Consider the following 13,515-nt stretch of genomic DNA (forward strand, 5'->3'; position numbering starts at 1 on the left):
GCAAAGCTGGCAGAAAAATAGGCAAGGTTCCATGTTCAAAAAAGGAAGGAATTCCTGGAAAATGCAGTGCTCAGAGGATAAAACAATACAAAAACAAAGGAACAAACAAACCTCTCCCCCCATGCACAAAATAAAAGCCACCCAAAAAAGTCACCAAAATATACACAATAAAACAATCTTACCACCTCTGAAAACTCCGTAACAAATTCAATGAAATGAAAAAGCAGCTAGAGAGTAGGAGAGACGGAAACATGAAAATAAACTGTGAAAAGCAACGGGGCACAGAGCAGCAGGAGGAATTGAAAGAGGGAAACTAGAAATGGGATTTACAATGCAATAGGTTATGGGTCAGCAGAAACACTCAGAGATGAGAAGGCAGGGGAGGGGAGGCACATGTTATTAGAGGTGCAGGTGGGGCATAAAAAGGCTGCTCTGGCCACAGCTGGACAGGTCAGAGTGATGCCCAGCCCAAAGCAGTGACAGCTCTCTGCTGGTGTCTGCCGGGACATGTTTAACATGTTCAAACTTCTGTGTTCAAACACAGACTGACTGTGTGGTACTGATGTGTACACTTTGTCCTCTAGGGCCTACTTTCAGTGTATATTACTTCTAATATTGTCTCACAGGTTTCTGGGATAAAAGCATCCTTCCTTAGATAGGAAATTGACCAGGTTATGGTCAACAACCAGGGTGTTTTGTTTTCAACTATTCTCAAAATACTCTTATATTTAACAGAATTACTGAAGAATTAATTAGGGATGATGGTTGGAGACCTCTTTCTCACTCAAGGTCTGCTGCCCTGGCATATTAATGTCCTTGAGCAGTGCTGGGATAGGCTGTGGGAGACTTGGACAGGCCCTTCTGCTGAAAACAAAGTTACCACCCAGTTCTCCTGTCACTGGTGACAGCTAAAGACCCTTGCACTGCTCCCAGGACCTCTCCTTTAACTGATGGACACCTGCAGGACTGTTAAAGGGAACCAACCCCAAGATGGTGCTTGTCTTCCACACAAAATCCATTTCAAGTCAGTAATACTAAAACTCTCTAAATACATTTATTTATCACCAATGAAAATACTGTACAGTGAGCCAAGAAAGGGGTGGGAAAAGGCAAGGTATTAAGTCTGGCTTTCATCAATGTCCTTGTCAGGATCCATGGCTGCAGCTTCGCTCTCCTGCTGCTGTTTCTTCCAGAGCTTTGCCATAGCCAGGAGTTTGAGGTTGGGCTGATTGGCAGTGTCTTCTGGAAAAATGTAATCATAGTACTCCTCCCATCCAGCATCAGACTAGAGAGAAAAATACCACAAAGCAAGTTTAATTTACATGTTAATGTTGGCTATTAGGAGGTGCTTCTAATAAGAAAGGGGAATTAGAGAAATAATAGAAAATTTAAGCCCATGTTTGCTATCCTCTGCCCAGCAGCCTGACTTCATAAAGCACAAAGCCACTGAGGGCTCACAGCCACTACTGCCATAATTTTTCCTTACCCCATCTTCAGCCTGCAGCTTTCTCCTCTTCTTTATTTTCTCAGGCATCAGTTTATCTATCCTCTCCTTAGTGGCATCAGTGCCAAACTCGTCCTCGAAGCTCCTCCAGGACTCGAGCAGCATGACCCTCTCCTCCTTCTCCTCGCAGCTGCGCATGGCCTTGTTGGCCTCCTCGTAGATCTGCCGGCAGCGCTGCAGCCGTCCCTCCTGCCCTGCTGACAGCTCGAACTGTGCCAGGCTGATCCAGACCTGTGGGCACAGCAAACAAACTCCAGCTCCAGCCTCCACTCTACACCACTACAGCCAGAGCAGAGGTTAAAAACAACAAAGCAGCAAAAAAACAACAAAAAAAAAACCCACAAAAACAAACAAAAACAAAAACCAAAGCCCAAAAAACCCACCAAACAATGCCAACAGGTGCCCAGAAAATCAGGTTTTTTCACACGAGTAAGATTCCCTCCACTGCAGCAGGACACAACATCCACATAAGGCATGTGGATCAATTTCTTGTGGCTGTTTCAAGTCATGAGAAATCTGTGTGGATTTTGTCAGTGACAGCACCAAGCTACACTGGAAAATCACAGTTTTCCTTGCAATGTTTTAGCAACCAAGATCCTAAACCTGCTCAGCAATGAGGGCTCCTTGGAAAAGCTTCTTTCACCTGAGATAGGCCTGTTATCATATGAAATTCAGGAATTTCCCTCCCCCCTTCAGAGCACAGGCATGGGCCTGAACCTGGGCTGATCTGAGCCAAGGAAGCTCAAGCTTTCCCTGCCCACAGGCCAAGTTCAGGGCTGACTCTGTGTCCCAGGTTCCCACACACACCTTGACGTGCTGTGTGCGCTGCAGCAACCGCCGGTAAAGGTTCCTGGTTTTCTCATACTCCTCTTGCTCAATCTCAAAGTCAATGTAGGATTTCCAAAGCACCTGCAACAGAGAAGTCTCTCATCATGTCCATTCCGAGCACATTGGGAGGGGAAAAGAACAAATAAAGGTAAAATTTCCCTGAGAAAAAGTTCAGGGATCAGGGGCTTTGGCAGCATTGGCTGGGATTAGGGCTGAGCAGCACCAAACCTGGTGCCCATCAACCACTCAGCTTTCACTTCATGTTTCATCTGGTGGATTATTTACATGTTCATCAGCTACACTGTGCAATAAATACCTTAAAACCAGCCCCCTCCCTGCTCACCTCTGGCATGTCCAGGCGGGGCTGGCCAATAGCCAGCTCGTAGATGGCCCGGGCACGGTCGATGTCCCCAAGGATGGTCTCCAGCTCAGCAAACTTAATCCAGGATGTGCAGTTTTCCGGTGCAAACTCCAGGAATTTTTCATACAACTTTCGGCAACGGTCAAATTCACGCAACTGCAACTCCAGCTCAATGTAACCTTTAAACAGTTTGGTTTTTGGACATTTACCTATGGATGTCCCCTGTTGTGCAAAAAAAAAAACCCAAAAACCAAACCTTTAGTGATCTTGCAGGAAAATAAACCCCCACTCGATTTTCTAAGTGTTTGAACTACAACTCGTCTTTTTACACCGTTTATTCAGCTTGTTCAGGGGCAGTAGTAAATTAAACCAGTCTTTGCAGAACAAATGTGCATCCATGAACACTAAGAGCTTGGCAAGCAGAAGACATCTGTCACTTGTCATTCTTTTACAGTATGTGGGCTACCCGTGAAGTGTGAGTGGAACCTACCCTGGTTTATCAGCTGAGCACCTGAAAGAAGTACAGTACCAGTCTGTACCAGCCTGCCAGGTAAGCAGTTCCCAAGCATCTCATAAAACAAATGATACCAATCAAACTGTGGATCCCCCCCTCTGTTCCTCCTGGCACACAGAATGGCTGCCCACCCTTGCCTGCTGGCTGGCAGCAATGGACAAGTGGAGAATAATGTCTTTACAAAGTACTTTGTTTCTGTACACCTCAATCTCTGAAGAAAACTGTCCGTCCTGAGCCAAGCTGTGAGAGGCAATTCTGGATTCTTAATCAGGGAGACTTACAACAACTGTTAGAATGGGCATACCTGAGACAGGCTGTAGTGAATTTGGCCTTGGAGTCACTTCTATAGACAAGTATTGTTTACTAAGCAATGTGGCTTCTGCTCCCTCAAGCCAATGAGAAGTAATTTGAGATGGAATTCCCTTACCACAGTTCTCCTGCACAATGTTCCTACATGTTTAGTACCTTGGAATTTATTAAAAATAGAGGAAACCACTACTTGGGATTACCAATTTGGTCACTGTTATGGCCCTTTGCAGATGCCACTGGTATTTCAGAGTATGCTCAGTTCTTTTCCATGTGCCTTCCATCACTGTTAGGGTGGAAACCCCATCAGTTTACTCATGAAAGTCAAGCCACCTCAGCTGCCACCAACACTGGCTTTCTCTCAAAATGCCTGATGCTATCCCTGAGCTTACTAAGAATATCTGAACTGAAAGGAAAGCAAGTTTTTCATTTCAAAAAGATGCTATTTCTTGCTCCCCATCACACCCTGCTGTCCCCTTGTGCTGACATTCAGAGTGAACCTGCTCAGCCTACTCCTGAGCCTGCCCGAAGTCCCTGTGATTGCTTCTGTCAGCAGCTGGGACTGGCACAAAATTTGGCAGGTGCTAATTTCCTACAGGCAAACTTCCCATTCATCTACAAGGCTTTATAAAACACTATTGTTAGAACAAGTATCACTGTAAGCCATCAGCAACAGCTAAGAACTTGTAAGAGCACTGAGCTGATGTGGGTGCCCTGCATTCATAGGAGCGCTTTGTTGTTTCTGCCAGGGGCTAATTCACTGGAACAAGCTACATTTCTTTTTAAATCATACATGACAGTAAATGCTGGCCCCTGCAGACTTCTTGGATGCTGTATTTTAAGTGGATTAAATCAGCAATTTAAAAAAGACAATTTAAGATCTTTTAATAACATTCCTGTGTTACTATTAGCAAAGTCAATTATGGCTCTGACAAAGCTTACCAAAGCCCTTCTGGCAAGGGGGAGGTTTTTCTGGCGAATTTCAAACTGTGCATACAGCAGCCACATTTTAGCAAATGTAAACTGGAAGAAAAAGAACAAAGTGCTATTTAGGCTGGAAAGTCAGTATATAATACTGTACATGTTGCTTAAAAAAATAAGCATTCTGTCTATACAAGATATGACTGCTACTGCAGTTAATCTCATTTGATCTCAGTGTTTTCCTGCTGAAAGGTTTAGGGTTCATTATCTAAAACAGCCTCTACAACAGGACAGTATATTGGGGCAAAAGCAAAAATGGCCAGGACAGAAGTCTTTTAAACCACAGAAAATAGTTTTTTAACCAATCATCAACTGGCATGACATCAGCCAGTGCTGAATCAATCAATACCTAATCAGCTCTTAACAACTAGAGATTAATCTGACACGCTCATGACACAATAAATGACAAACTAGGAGAAGAACATGAACAAGGATTTTCTGACATTCCAAGGCAATGCAGTTGTAAGGGTTTGGCCACATGGATATTTTAGTTAAAGTTCACAAGCAAAAAAAACCCATAAAACCCTAATCAATCAGCCTTGAAGACTGATTGTAATGGGGAAGACAGACCTGAAAGCTGTTTTGTCAAACATAGCTGCCTCAGTGGTGGTGACCATGGAGGCCACTGGATGCTATAAAAAGTGTTAACCCAGTTAAGCAGAGCCTCAAGTGCCCTACAGAGACTGCAGGAGACTAGGCTGTGAGCAGCTACAAACGATGCTGCCTGAGGAGGAATGCAAGCAAGCAAAATCTAAGTGGTCTTCCCTGTTTTCTGACTATGTGCAATTTCATCTTCTTAGGGTTTGCTTAGCAACTACTTAGTAATTTGAAAATACTGAAAAAACCCTTGTGTCTCATATGTATGAGGGAATCCTAACACCAGTGCTTGCCCTGCAGTTTCCCTCTGTGATGCAAATTACAGACATCTTGCACTCTAGCTGGAAAACCATTTTGGAAGACAGAAGTTTTGAGAAACTGGAAGAGATACTTGAAGTTTTAAGCAAAGTCTCGATGAACCTACTAGCAGCCATTTGGAGCTGCTTACACCCCTGAATGTAGCAGAGGAAGAGAAAGGATCTTATCTAGGGCATTTTAACCCAAAACTCAAACCAAACTGATGGAGGAGCCATACCTTCTTGTGGGGCAGGAGCTCAAGGCATGCCTGGTACACCTGTCTGGTTCGCTCTGCATCCTGTAAAAACAGACAGCATGTAAAACACTCTGTTTACTGCTGAGATTATGCTGAATTTGAATCTTGCAGTGACTGCAAAACTGCAGAACAGCATCTAAGTCAAGCTGGTTAGAATCAGTAATGCTTATCTACTTAGTGTACACAGTTCAAAGGTGGTAGCTTCTGCATCAACAAGACTCACCTTTTCAAAGCAAGGTTCAGTGCTAGGAAGCCAACAAAAAAGAAGTGTCCTGGTTGTGGGAGGAAAAGTAAGTCTTTTCCTTTAACAGTGTTATGTGTAGTAGATATAATTCGCGCCATTTCTAATATGATATATGTGATATTGAATATTTGTTAGAGTATACACGTTTGTATTAGGATTTCCCCCACACCCTAATTTACAAGTAAGATGTCTGCGGAGATAGGGAAACCCCAGGTGCTGATCATCGCATAAACAACCCGAGATGGATATCATGGAAATCCTCAGACAGATACACGTGAATGCAGCCTTCCTGTAAATTTCATCAAGGGATTCAACAAACTCCAGACACTGAATTGTTCTCCCTCATTACCAAAAAAAAGAGAATCTTATTAACATATCGACTCCGAATAGAAGAAAAGACTGATTGCTGAAATCTTGGCCTCAGGTGGAATTTTCCCTATAAAAACTGCTTGTAACAGGATGGAGGTGTGTGGGCATGGGGGAAAACCTCTGCTGAAGCCGACTCCTTGTTGTACACCCAGGGCCGACCCCGGGCTCGGCTCTGTTCTTTCCTTGTGGCTGGCTAGAGAGAATTTGATTGCAAAATAAATATTTTATTTTTTCATATTAATTTAGCTGGACAAATTTTCATTTATGACAACAGACACTGAACAGGTGTTCCATACTCAGAGCAGCTCTAATGTTCCAATAAATACTTGCACAGCCTCAAAGGTTACAATGACTACAACCTGGCTGCTTCACAAACAGTTTTTTAAAATATAAAACTATTTCACAAGTTCAGGTAACAGTCTGCCATGGGCAGTTCAGCCAGGGCCACCAGAAATACCCACTCCTGATTTTGTTATCAGTGTGTTTCTGAATGAATTGGGATAAAATGAGTTTGGCTTTTTCCCTCCCTTATGCACAGAAGGGAAAACTGGAAGAGGAAAAAGTCTCTGTATTTAAATAATAAATCCTGTAGCATGTTAGTAACACAGAGAATATTTAGTTCTTGGTTTTCCTATTAAAATATCAGCAGCTATTTACTATACAAAAGGGAAACCCTGAATTGTCACTACTTGCCTTTGCCTCCAGCTCCTCATAGAGTGCATAGTTAATCCAGAGGTAGATGTATCTCTTCCAGTGGCGTTTCTCCTGGATGGGGGGCACGTTGGCAATGGCTCTCTCATACACCTCCCGCACAGTCTCGGTGTCCGTGTCGCTCTCCACCAGCCGCAGGTAGTCAAACCATGCATCGTAGTTGTGGGGGTTTGCCTTTCAGAGACGGGAATGGGGCAACAGCAAACAAGCTGCAGTCACTAAAACTAACAGAGCCTCATGCTTTACTTAGTCAGAATTTCCCCTTTAAAACAGATCACTGGAATATTAATGAAAACTGTCAGTCTTGGGGATGGTTACGGTAGAGCTTTTAGCTTAGGAAAAGTGACTTTTCTTTAAATTTTGTTTTTGTTTTGCCCTCAGCATTGTCTCAATGAAGGCAGTCCAAGCAAAGTGTCAGAAGGGATGAGGAGTGATGAAATGTGCAGTGTGGACTGAACAGCAGACAGGTGTGGCACAGGTGTTTTCTCACTAAAAGGTATTTATGCACAGGTGAGGTGTCCTATAATGGATATTCCCTAAGTAGTAACCACAAGCTAAACTGCATTATCCTTAAGGGTACCAAGCCTTGAGTTCAATCCAAAACCCTCACCTGCACAATCTAGATTAGAAAGCAGAAACAAAAAAAGCAGTGAATTTAGATACCATTCTCTTCCCCAGGGATGGAATTCTGTCTCTAAAATGAATATTCCCTTGGTGTTTTTTTGGACTGACTTTCAAGGGTAACTTGAAACTCATCAGCCTTGATATCACAAAATACTCGTGTCCCTTAAACACCAGCTGGCTGTACAGTGAGCCTGGAGGGTACCTGTCCCACATACCTTCACCTCCTCTTCATACTGAAATCTCCTCTTGCTGACAATGATGTCCTCAATTCCCCTCCTGTCACCAAACTTCTTCTCAAAGATGGTGTAATTCTTGAAGAGATTCTGGGCGTCCTGCTTTGGAATTCTATCCAAGGCATACTTGTAGATAACCCTCACTCTTTCAAACTAAAAATATTAAATATAATTTCATAAATATTTACAAAGCAGTTTCTGTCCTCCCTGACAGCTTTTCAATGAGCTTTTGGCAATATTTAATAGAATACAGAATGGTCAGACATTCCAACATAAGCAATTGTTTTAGAAGAGGACTAACACAGATCTCCCTGAAGAGTAAGCTTTGAGGGGGAAAAAATAAACCTGAAAATGCCAGCCCCCATCATCTCTTATTCATTTACAGGTTTAGAATATTTAAACCAATTTAAGAGGTTGTGGTTTGGGGTTCACAGAATGTCTTCAATTTCATAACAGCCTGGGAACCTTAGAAACTGTGAAAAACATCTAGACCAATCCAGTTTTCTATCATGCAGGCCCATAACCTCTCAGAACCCCTCCAGTCTGAGGATACATGTTTGAGCCAATGCTGTTGGTCCTGGGCTTGGCAGATCTCCCTTAGAACACATTTTATTGATGGCACCAAAAGGCAACTAGAGGTGAGCAAAAAACTGTCTCCCTAATTCAGGCTACAGTCATGAGGGGCTGAGAACTGCAAGTATTGCAGTGAATGTTAAATGCCTTTAGTTTGATATTCAAGGAGAAACACTGGCATGACTCAGATCAAGAAAATCTTACTTCTTTCTGGTTCTCCTCAAACTTAGCAAATGCCACATACAAGTGCTCATCCATGTGCTCCTCCCCGAAGAACTCCACTGCCCTCTCATACACCTTTCTGGCGTGGGCAAAGTAGCTGTGCTTCTCCTCGAAGTGCGCGTATTTGATCCAGTTCTTCACATCAGGGTGAACGAGGACAAGTACAGCTGTTGTTAAAGAAACAGTGCTGGCCGAGTGGCACATCCCCAGCTGTGTTCTTCCCAGGGACTACTGGGTCAAGGACTTCATCAAACACCTACCAGGATGGTACATGTGGGGAACAATAAATGCAGCTAGGAAGAAGACACTGACAGGTATAAGCATGCAAAGGTTTTGTGCCTTACTGTGAACTTAAAAAGGGATAAGGGCCAGGGAAAATCTGAGGAGAAACAAACGATAGCTACAAAAGAGCTGGGTGCATGAGCAGTGCAGTTAAACAGACACTGTTGTGGTACAACCTGCAGCCACTCCACTGAATCTGGAGGCTTTCCCTAAACACGCTTTTAACGCCTCCTGCTGGTTCCCAGGGTGGTGGGTCATTCCCAGCACACCACAGTGAAAAGGAGTACAGGGACGTTGCTGGACATGGAATATTTAGGAAGGAAATAAAGAATGGAGACCTTAACTCAGGCAGGAGTCACAAGACTCTGAAAAGGATATATCTCTCATAAATGCCTCGTGCTCTGTCCACCTCCTTGTATCTGAGCTCAAAGTTGATGTAGGAATGCCAGGCTTGCTCCTCTGGCTGCCACTCCATCCACCGTTCAAACACCTGGCGTGACCCAGCGACATTCCCCAGCATCTCCTCCATGTATGTGTACTTGTACCTGGAGAAAGGAGATTGAGTTTCTGCAATCACATGGGGAACATATCCATTCAGGGATTTCTGGAGTGCTTCCTAAGAGTATCCCTGAGCTCCCCTCACCTATTTCCTCCCACCCCAGAAATGTCTGTAAGCACAGCAGTGACTGGCAGTATCCAGGCACACAAACATCCTTCTCTCCCAAGGCTCTTACCACTTAAAAAGTACAAAACCTTTCCAAAACTTCAGCTTTCCTCCATTTTTTTCAGACCAGCCTGAAGAGAAGCAGGATAATCTGTATAACCCCAGAACAGCCAAATACTGTGGGGGTCTTTGGGGCTAGAAAGGGATCTCACTGCTTGGCCATCATACCAGAACTGGTTCACCCTAGGCAGGGTGGTGATGGCCCGGTCCCAGATGTTCCGGGCGTGGTTGACCTGGCGGTTCTTCATCTCCATCTCGGCATATTTCAGCCAGAGGGTGACGTTCCTGTAGTCCACATCCAGAGCACGCTCGTAAATGGAACGGGCTCTGGAAAACATGAGTACAGGGCAGGTAAAATGTGCCTCCTAGACTTTAGTGTGTGTCTAAAAACGCCCTTAAGATATGCCTACAGTCACATCATCATTACCTCTGTATTTCCTTCAGGCTTTCCTCCCATTGTGCGTACTTTATCCAGTTACTGATAACAGTCCTGTTCTTTCTTATGTTATCTTCAAAAGTCTGAGGAGAAAATTTTATCTGTAAGTCAGAAATCCTTGTGCAGACAATTCACATCAAAAATGGCTTATGGGGTATTATAATAACCATCAGGAATATGCTTGCTTAGCTTAGGTACTTTCAAAGCAAAAAGCCAAGCAAAACCATGGGTAAATCTGCATGAGCAAAGCAATTCTTTCAACAGAAGATTTATAACTCAGCATTACTGTAGTGTCATTTACTGTCTTTGTTCATATTTTTATAGTGGCTGGCCAGATACTGCTGGTAATGAAGAAAACTCCTATTAATTGTGTAAATAATTACCCTTTCAGTGTTCTGAACACAGGCACAGTTTCAAGCAACACATCTGTAAATTGCAGGTTCTGCTAAAGAGTAGCATGAAAAAAGGTTTTAAAGAATTTGTGTTCAACTGGAAAGCCCACAAGGAATAGGGACTACATCTTGTTTAAGTTAAAAACAGTGGAATTTTAGTGCTTTATATGAGTGTCAAGATTAAACCGGTTTTTTTTTTTCTTTTTAACTGTACCTTCCTCTTCCGGAGTTTATAGTCATTTAGCTCTTCAACATCTGTGATCTTCTGCTGCGGAGGCGGTGGGAGAAGTTCGAGTTCCCTCTCCTTTGCCTCTCTCAGAAGCTGCTCCGCTGTGATCTGAACTTCGGCGGGTGCCTTGTTTTTCACCTGCAAGGCAAGGACAAGGGGGGCTCGGCTCACATTTCCTAACGCAGTACCGGCACGATCAATTTCCTCCGGCGCCTCGCGAAGCGCGGTGCCCGGCGCGGGCGGGGTCGGAGCCCGCCGGGACGCGAAGCCCGAGACGAATGGGTATCGAGGGGTCCCGGGGGGTCCCCGCCGCCCTCCCCGCCACCCACCTTCGCAACTTTGGGGATGCGCTGCTTCCCCGCTGCCGTAGACGCCATTTTTCCGCCGCTGCGCGCGCCGGCCCCGCCCCGGCACCCCTGACCTCACGCAGCACCGCCCGAGCGTCGTTGCCGCGGCAACAGCGACGCGTCCCGGTCGGCGGCGGGAGGGCGGTGGGATTGTCCGTTCCGTCCGTAGGACCGCTCGGTCTGTCTCGTCCGTGGGCTCAGCTGTTCCATCTGCGTTGTCTTTCCTGTCCTTGGGGCGCTCCGTGGCCACTTGGCTCTGCAGCGCCGGGGACAGGGCAGGTGAGTGCGCGCGCTGCTGGCCGGGCGATGCACGCGCTCGGCGGGGCGCCCCCTGGCGGCTCGGCGGTGTAGGTCTGTCCGCGTGCGTGGGCGTGGCCACCGTGCCTGAGGGGGCTCGCGGCCGGGGGTCCTGAGGCCGCCTCGGGCGTGTCCAGCCCCCGTGTCCAGCCCCGGTGTCCAACCCCCGTGTCCAGCCCCGGTGTCCAACCCCGGTGTCCAGCCCCCGTGTCCAGCCCCGGTGTCCAGCCCCCGTGTCCAACCCCGGTGTCCAGCCCCGGTGTCCAACCCCGGTGTCCAGCCCCCGTGTCCAGCCCCCGTGTACAGCCCCGGTGTCCAGCCCCCGTGTCCAGCCCCGGTGTCCAGCCCCCGTGTCCAGCCCCGGTGTCCAGCCCCCGTGTCCAGCCCCCGCCGTACCGCCCCGGGTCCGACTCGGTCCGGCTCCGCCCCGCCCCAAGTCACCAGGGGTGCCCCTCAAGAGCCTCCCGCAGTAGCCTTCCACAGCTCTTCGCAGCCCTCCCGAGGTATGTGGGCTACAAACACCAAAGAAACCGCGTGGAGTCTTATGCTTCAAGAGAGCGTTTGTGTGAGGAGGCGGGAGGGAAGTGCTCTGAGTGCGGGAGGGGAACGCCCTCCTCTTCTTGTTCTGCTGGGTGTCTCTGGGATCCTGCTCCGTGGGGCGAGTGCAGAAGTTACTGTAGGAGCAGCGTATTTCCTTACGAAAATGGTACATTTTTACTGCTTTCTCTGGCTGTGGGAGCGTTTTGGGGAGCCGGTGGAGATGCGTGTATTTTTTTTTTTGGGGGGGGGGGTTAACTTAAAAATTGACTGAAAACGTAGCAAACAGTTTTCCTCAATTGAAGTCGTCTTAGTGCGCTAAACCTCAGCCGATGAATAGCCCTTTAAAGTTCGTGTTAGTTTTCATTTTTAAAATTGACGCATGTTTGCAGAGGATGTGTTCCTTCAGGTTAATTTCAGGACCTGCGTTGACGCTGGAATGTGAAAGATGTAGGAGTGCATGTAACTCTGCATTTAAAAGGTGTGAAAGTCCGAATTTCTTTTGGTTTTTCATTTTAGTTAGGAATTGAGGTGCTTGATAACTGAGCATCACATTTGCATTTGGGGTCACTGTTGGAAGTGGCTGTTGTGTTTGGCAGAGTGGTGGAATTGCTCTGCTGGTCCAGGTGTGTTGGCTTAGATTTTTTTTTTTTTTTTTTTTAGTTAGTACTGCTATATTTTGCATATGAATTTAAGAAATTGCTGGAAGCCATTGTTTGGTCGCTTTATTTCACGTGCTTGATTGTTGACTGGGTCACAGCAGGCTGCAGTACTGACCGGAGACACAGAACTAAAGGGTGTTAGACCTGAGGGAATGGTCACAAGTGGTTTGAGGATCTGATGCCCCGGTGTGTTCTAAAGTTGCTGGACGGATCAACATATCAGCTGTGCCTGGCACATTTTCTCAATGTGGAGCCATTAAAAAAAAAACAACTTTTTTTTTTTTTTTTTTTTTTCTGTGTAAGAAAGCAGTAGAACTTTGAATAGCCACAGAACTTTGAATTCCTTCAGAAATTTAAGCCTTACTGTTGATCTCAAAAGAAATCCGAGAAGGAGTTTTGGACGAAATACAGTGAACTCATGTGAAACTGCTGTTTAATTGGAACATTGTGTACCTGGTTGTTTGCAGCTGAGTCTCCAGCCTGCTTCCCCTGACTGCCCACAGCTGAGCCTCCCACTGAAGGCCTTTGAGTTTGAAGTTCTTGGTGATGAGCTGGTTAGCATGCTAATGAATAAATAGGAAAGCAGCTGTAGCCTATTAAAACAATTAATTTCCTCTGTAGGATCCAGCCCATAGGAGTAATTGCCTACTGCATTTCAGGTGTGCAACAGACAGGCAGTGCCTGTCTGTGTGGTGGTATGCAGGAGCCAGGCACCAAATCCATACAAACTGCCCCAATTTAGAGTTTTTATGAAAACCCACCTGAAGTGACTGTGTTGGGCAGGGGATGGCAGTGGATGGCTGGAGCCAGAAGTGTTTTCCTTCGTTCTCAGTGCAGCTTGTGGGATGGCCACAGTAACTTCATCAAGGGGAAATACAGATGTGGTCACTGCCAGAAGGACAAAGTCACATGATGTCTCGGGCATTATCAGCCTCTTCAGCCCTGTCACAGAAGACCTCTTTGGAAGGATTGATGTCACTTACCTTTTG

At 45.9% G+C, this 13,515-nt stretch overlaps 2 protein-coding genes across 16 annotated transcripts in view; one reads left to right on the forward strand and one right to left on the reverse strand.

Moving 5' to 3' along the window:
* Positions 1 to 1,032: 1,032 nt before the first annotated feature.
* Positions 1,033 to 11,078, reverse strand: CRNKL1 (crooked neck pre-mRNA splicing factor 1). Its single transcript, XM_021543336.4, has 14 exons — positions 11,013 to 11,078; positions 10,669 to 10,821; positions 10,054 to 10,145; positions 9,795 to 9,953; positions 9,281 to 9,447; positions 8,603 to 8,781; positions 7,808 to 7,978; positions 6,951 to 7,142; positions 5,627 to 5,686; positions 4,456 to 4,536; positions 2,676 to 2,915; positions 2,312 to 2,413; positions 1,487 to 1,735; positions 1,033 to 1,285 (listed from the first exon to the last, which is right to left on the reverse strand). Exons 1-14 carry the CDS (start codon positions 11,058 to 11,060, stop codon positions 1,118 to 1,120), a joined length of 2,061 nt encoding a protein of 686 aa, XP_021399011.3. The 5' UTR covers positions 11,061 to 11,078; the 3' UTR covers positions 1,033 to 1,117.
* Positions 11,079 to 11,136: 58 nt separating this feature from the next.
* The window catches only part of CFAP61 (cilia and flagella associated protein 61), a 99,589-nt gene continuing 97,210 nt past the window's right edge, over positions 11,137 to 13,515 (forward strand). For 4 of the 15 annotated variants that reach the window (XR_014953865.1, XR_014953866.1, XR_014953867.1 and 1 more), the window contains exons 1-2: positions 11,334 to 12,345; positions 13,359 to 13,514. Coding sequence is in view for 1 of the 15 variants with exons in the window: in XM_085575631.1 (XP_085431757.1) it covers positions 12,197 to 12,345; positions 13,359 to 13,514 (305 nt within the window). In the remaining 14 variants the exon portion in view is untranslated. Of the gene's footprint in view, positions 11,310 to 11,333; position 13,515 lie in introns of those variants that run through there. The other 11 variants (XR_014953875.1, XR_014953876.1, XR_014953871.1 and 8 more) reach the window with 11 other exon arrangements.

Source organism: Lonchura striata, chromosome 3 (assembly GCF_050655825.1).
Source record: "Lonchura striata isolate lonStrDom1 chromosome 3, ASM5065582v1, whole genome shotgun sequence".
In the NCBI taxonomy this organism is placed as follows: domain Eukaryota; kingdom Metazoa; phylum Chordata; class Aves; order Passeriformes; family Estrildidae; genus Lonchura; species Lonchura striata.

Excerpts from the sequence above, each read along its gene's own strand:
- CRNKL1 (XM_021543336.4), bottom strand. The coding sequence starts at position 11,060 with ATGGCGTCTACGGCAGCGGGGAAGCAGCGCATCCCCAAAGTTGCGAAG. Across the intron at positions 10,146-10,668 it reads ATAAACTCCGGAAGAGGAAG|ACTTTTGAAGATAACATAAG; the intron begins GTACAGTTAAAA and ends TTTTCTCCTCAG. Across the intron at positions 9,954-10,053 it reads AGCCTGAAGGAAATACAGAG|AGCCCGTTCCATTTACGAGC; the intron begins GTAATGATGATG and ends CATGTTTTCCAG.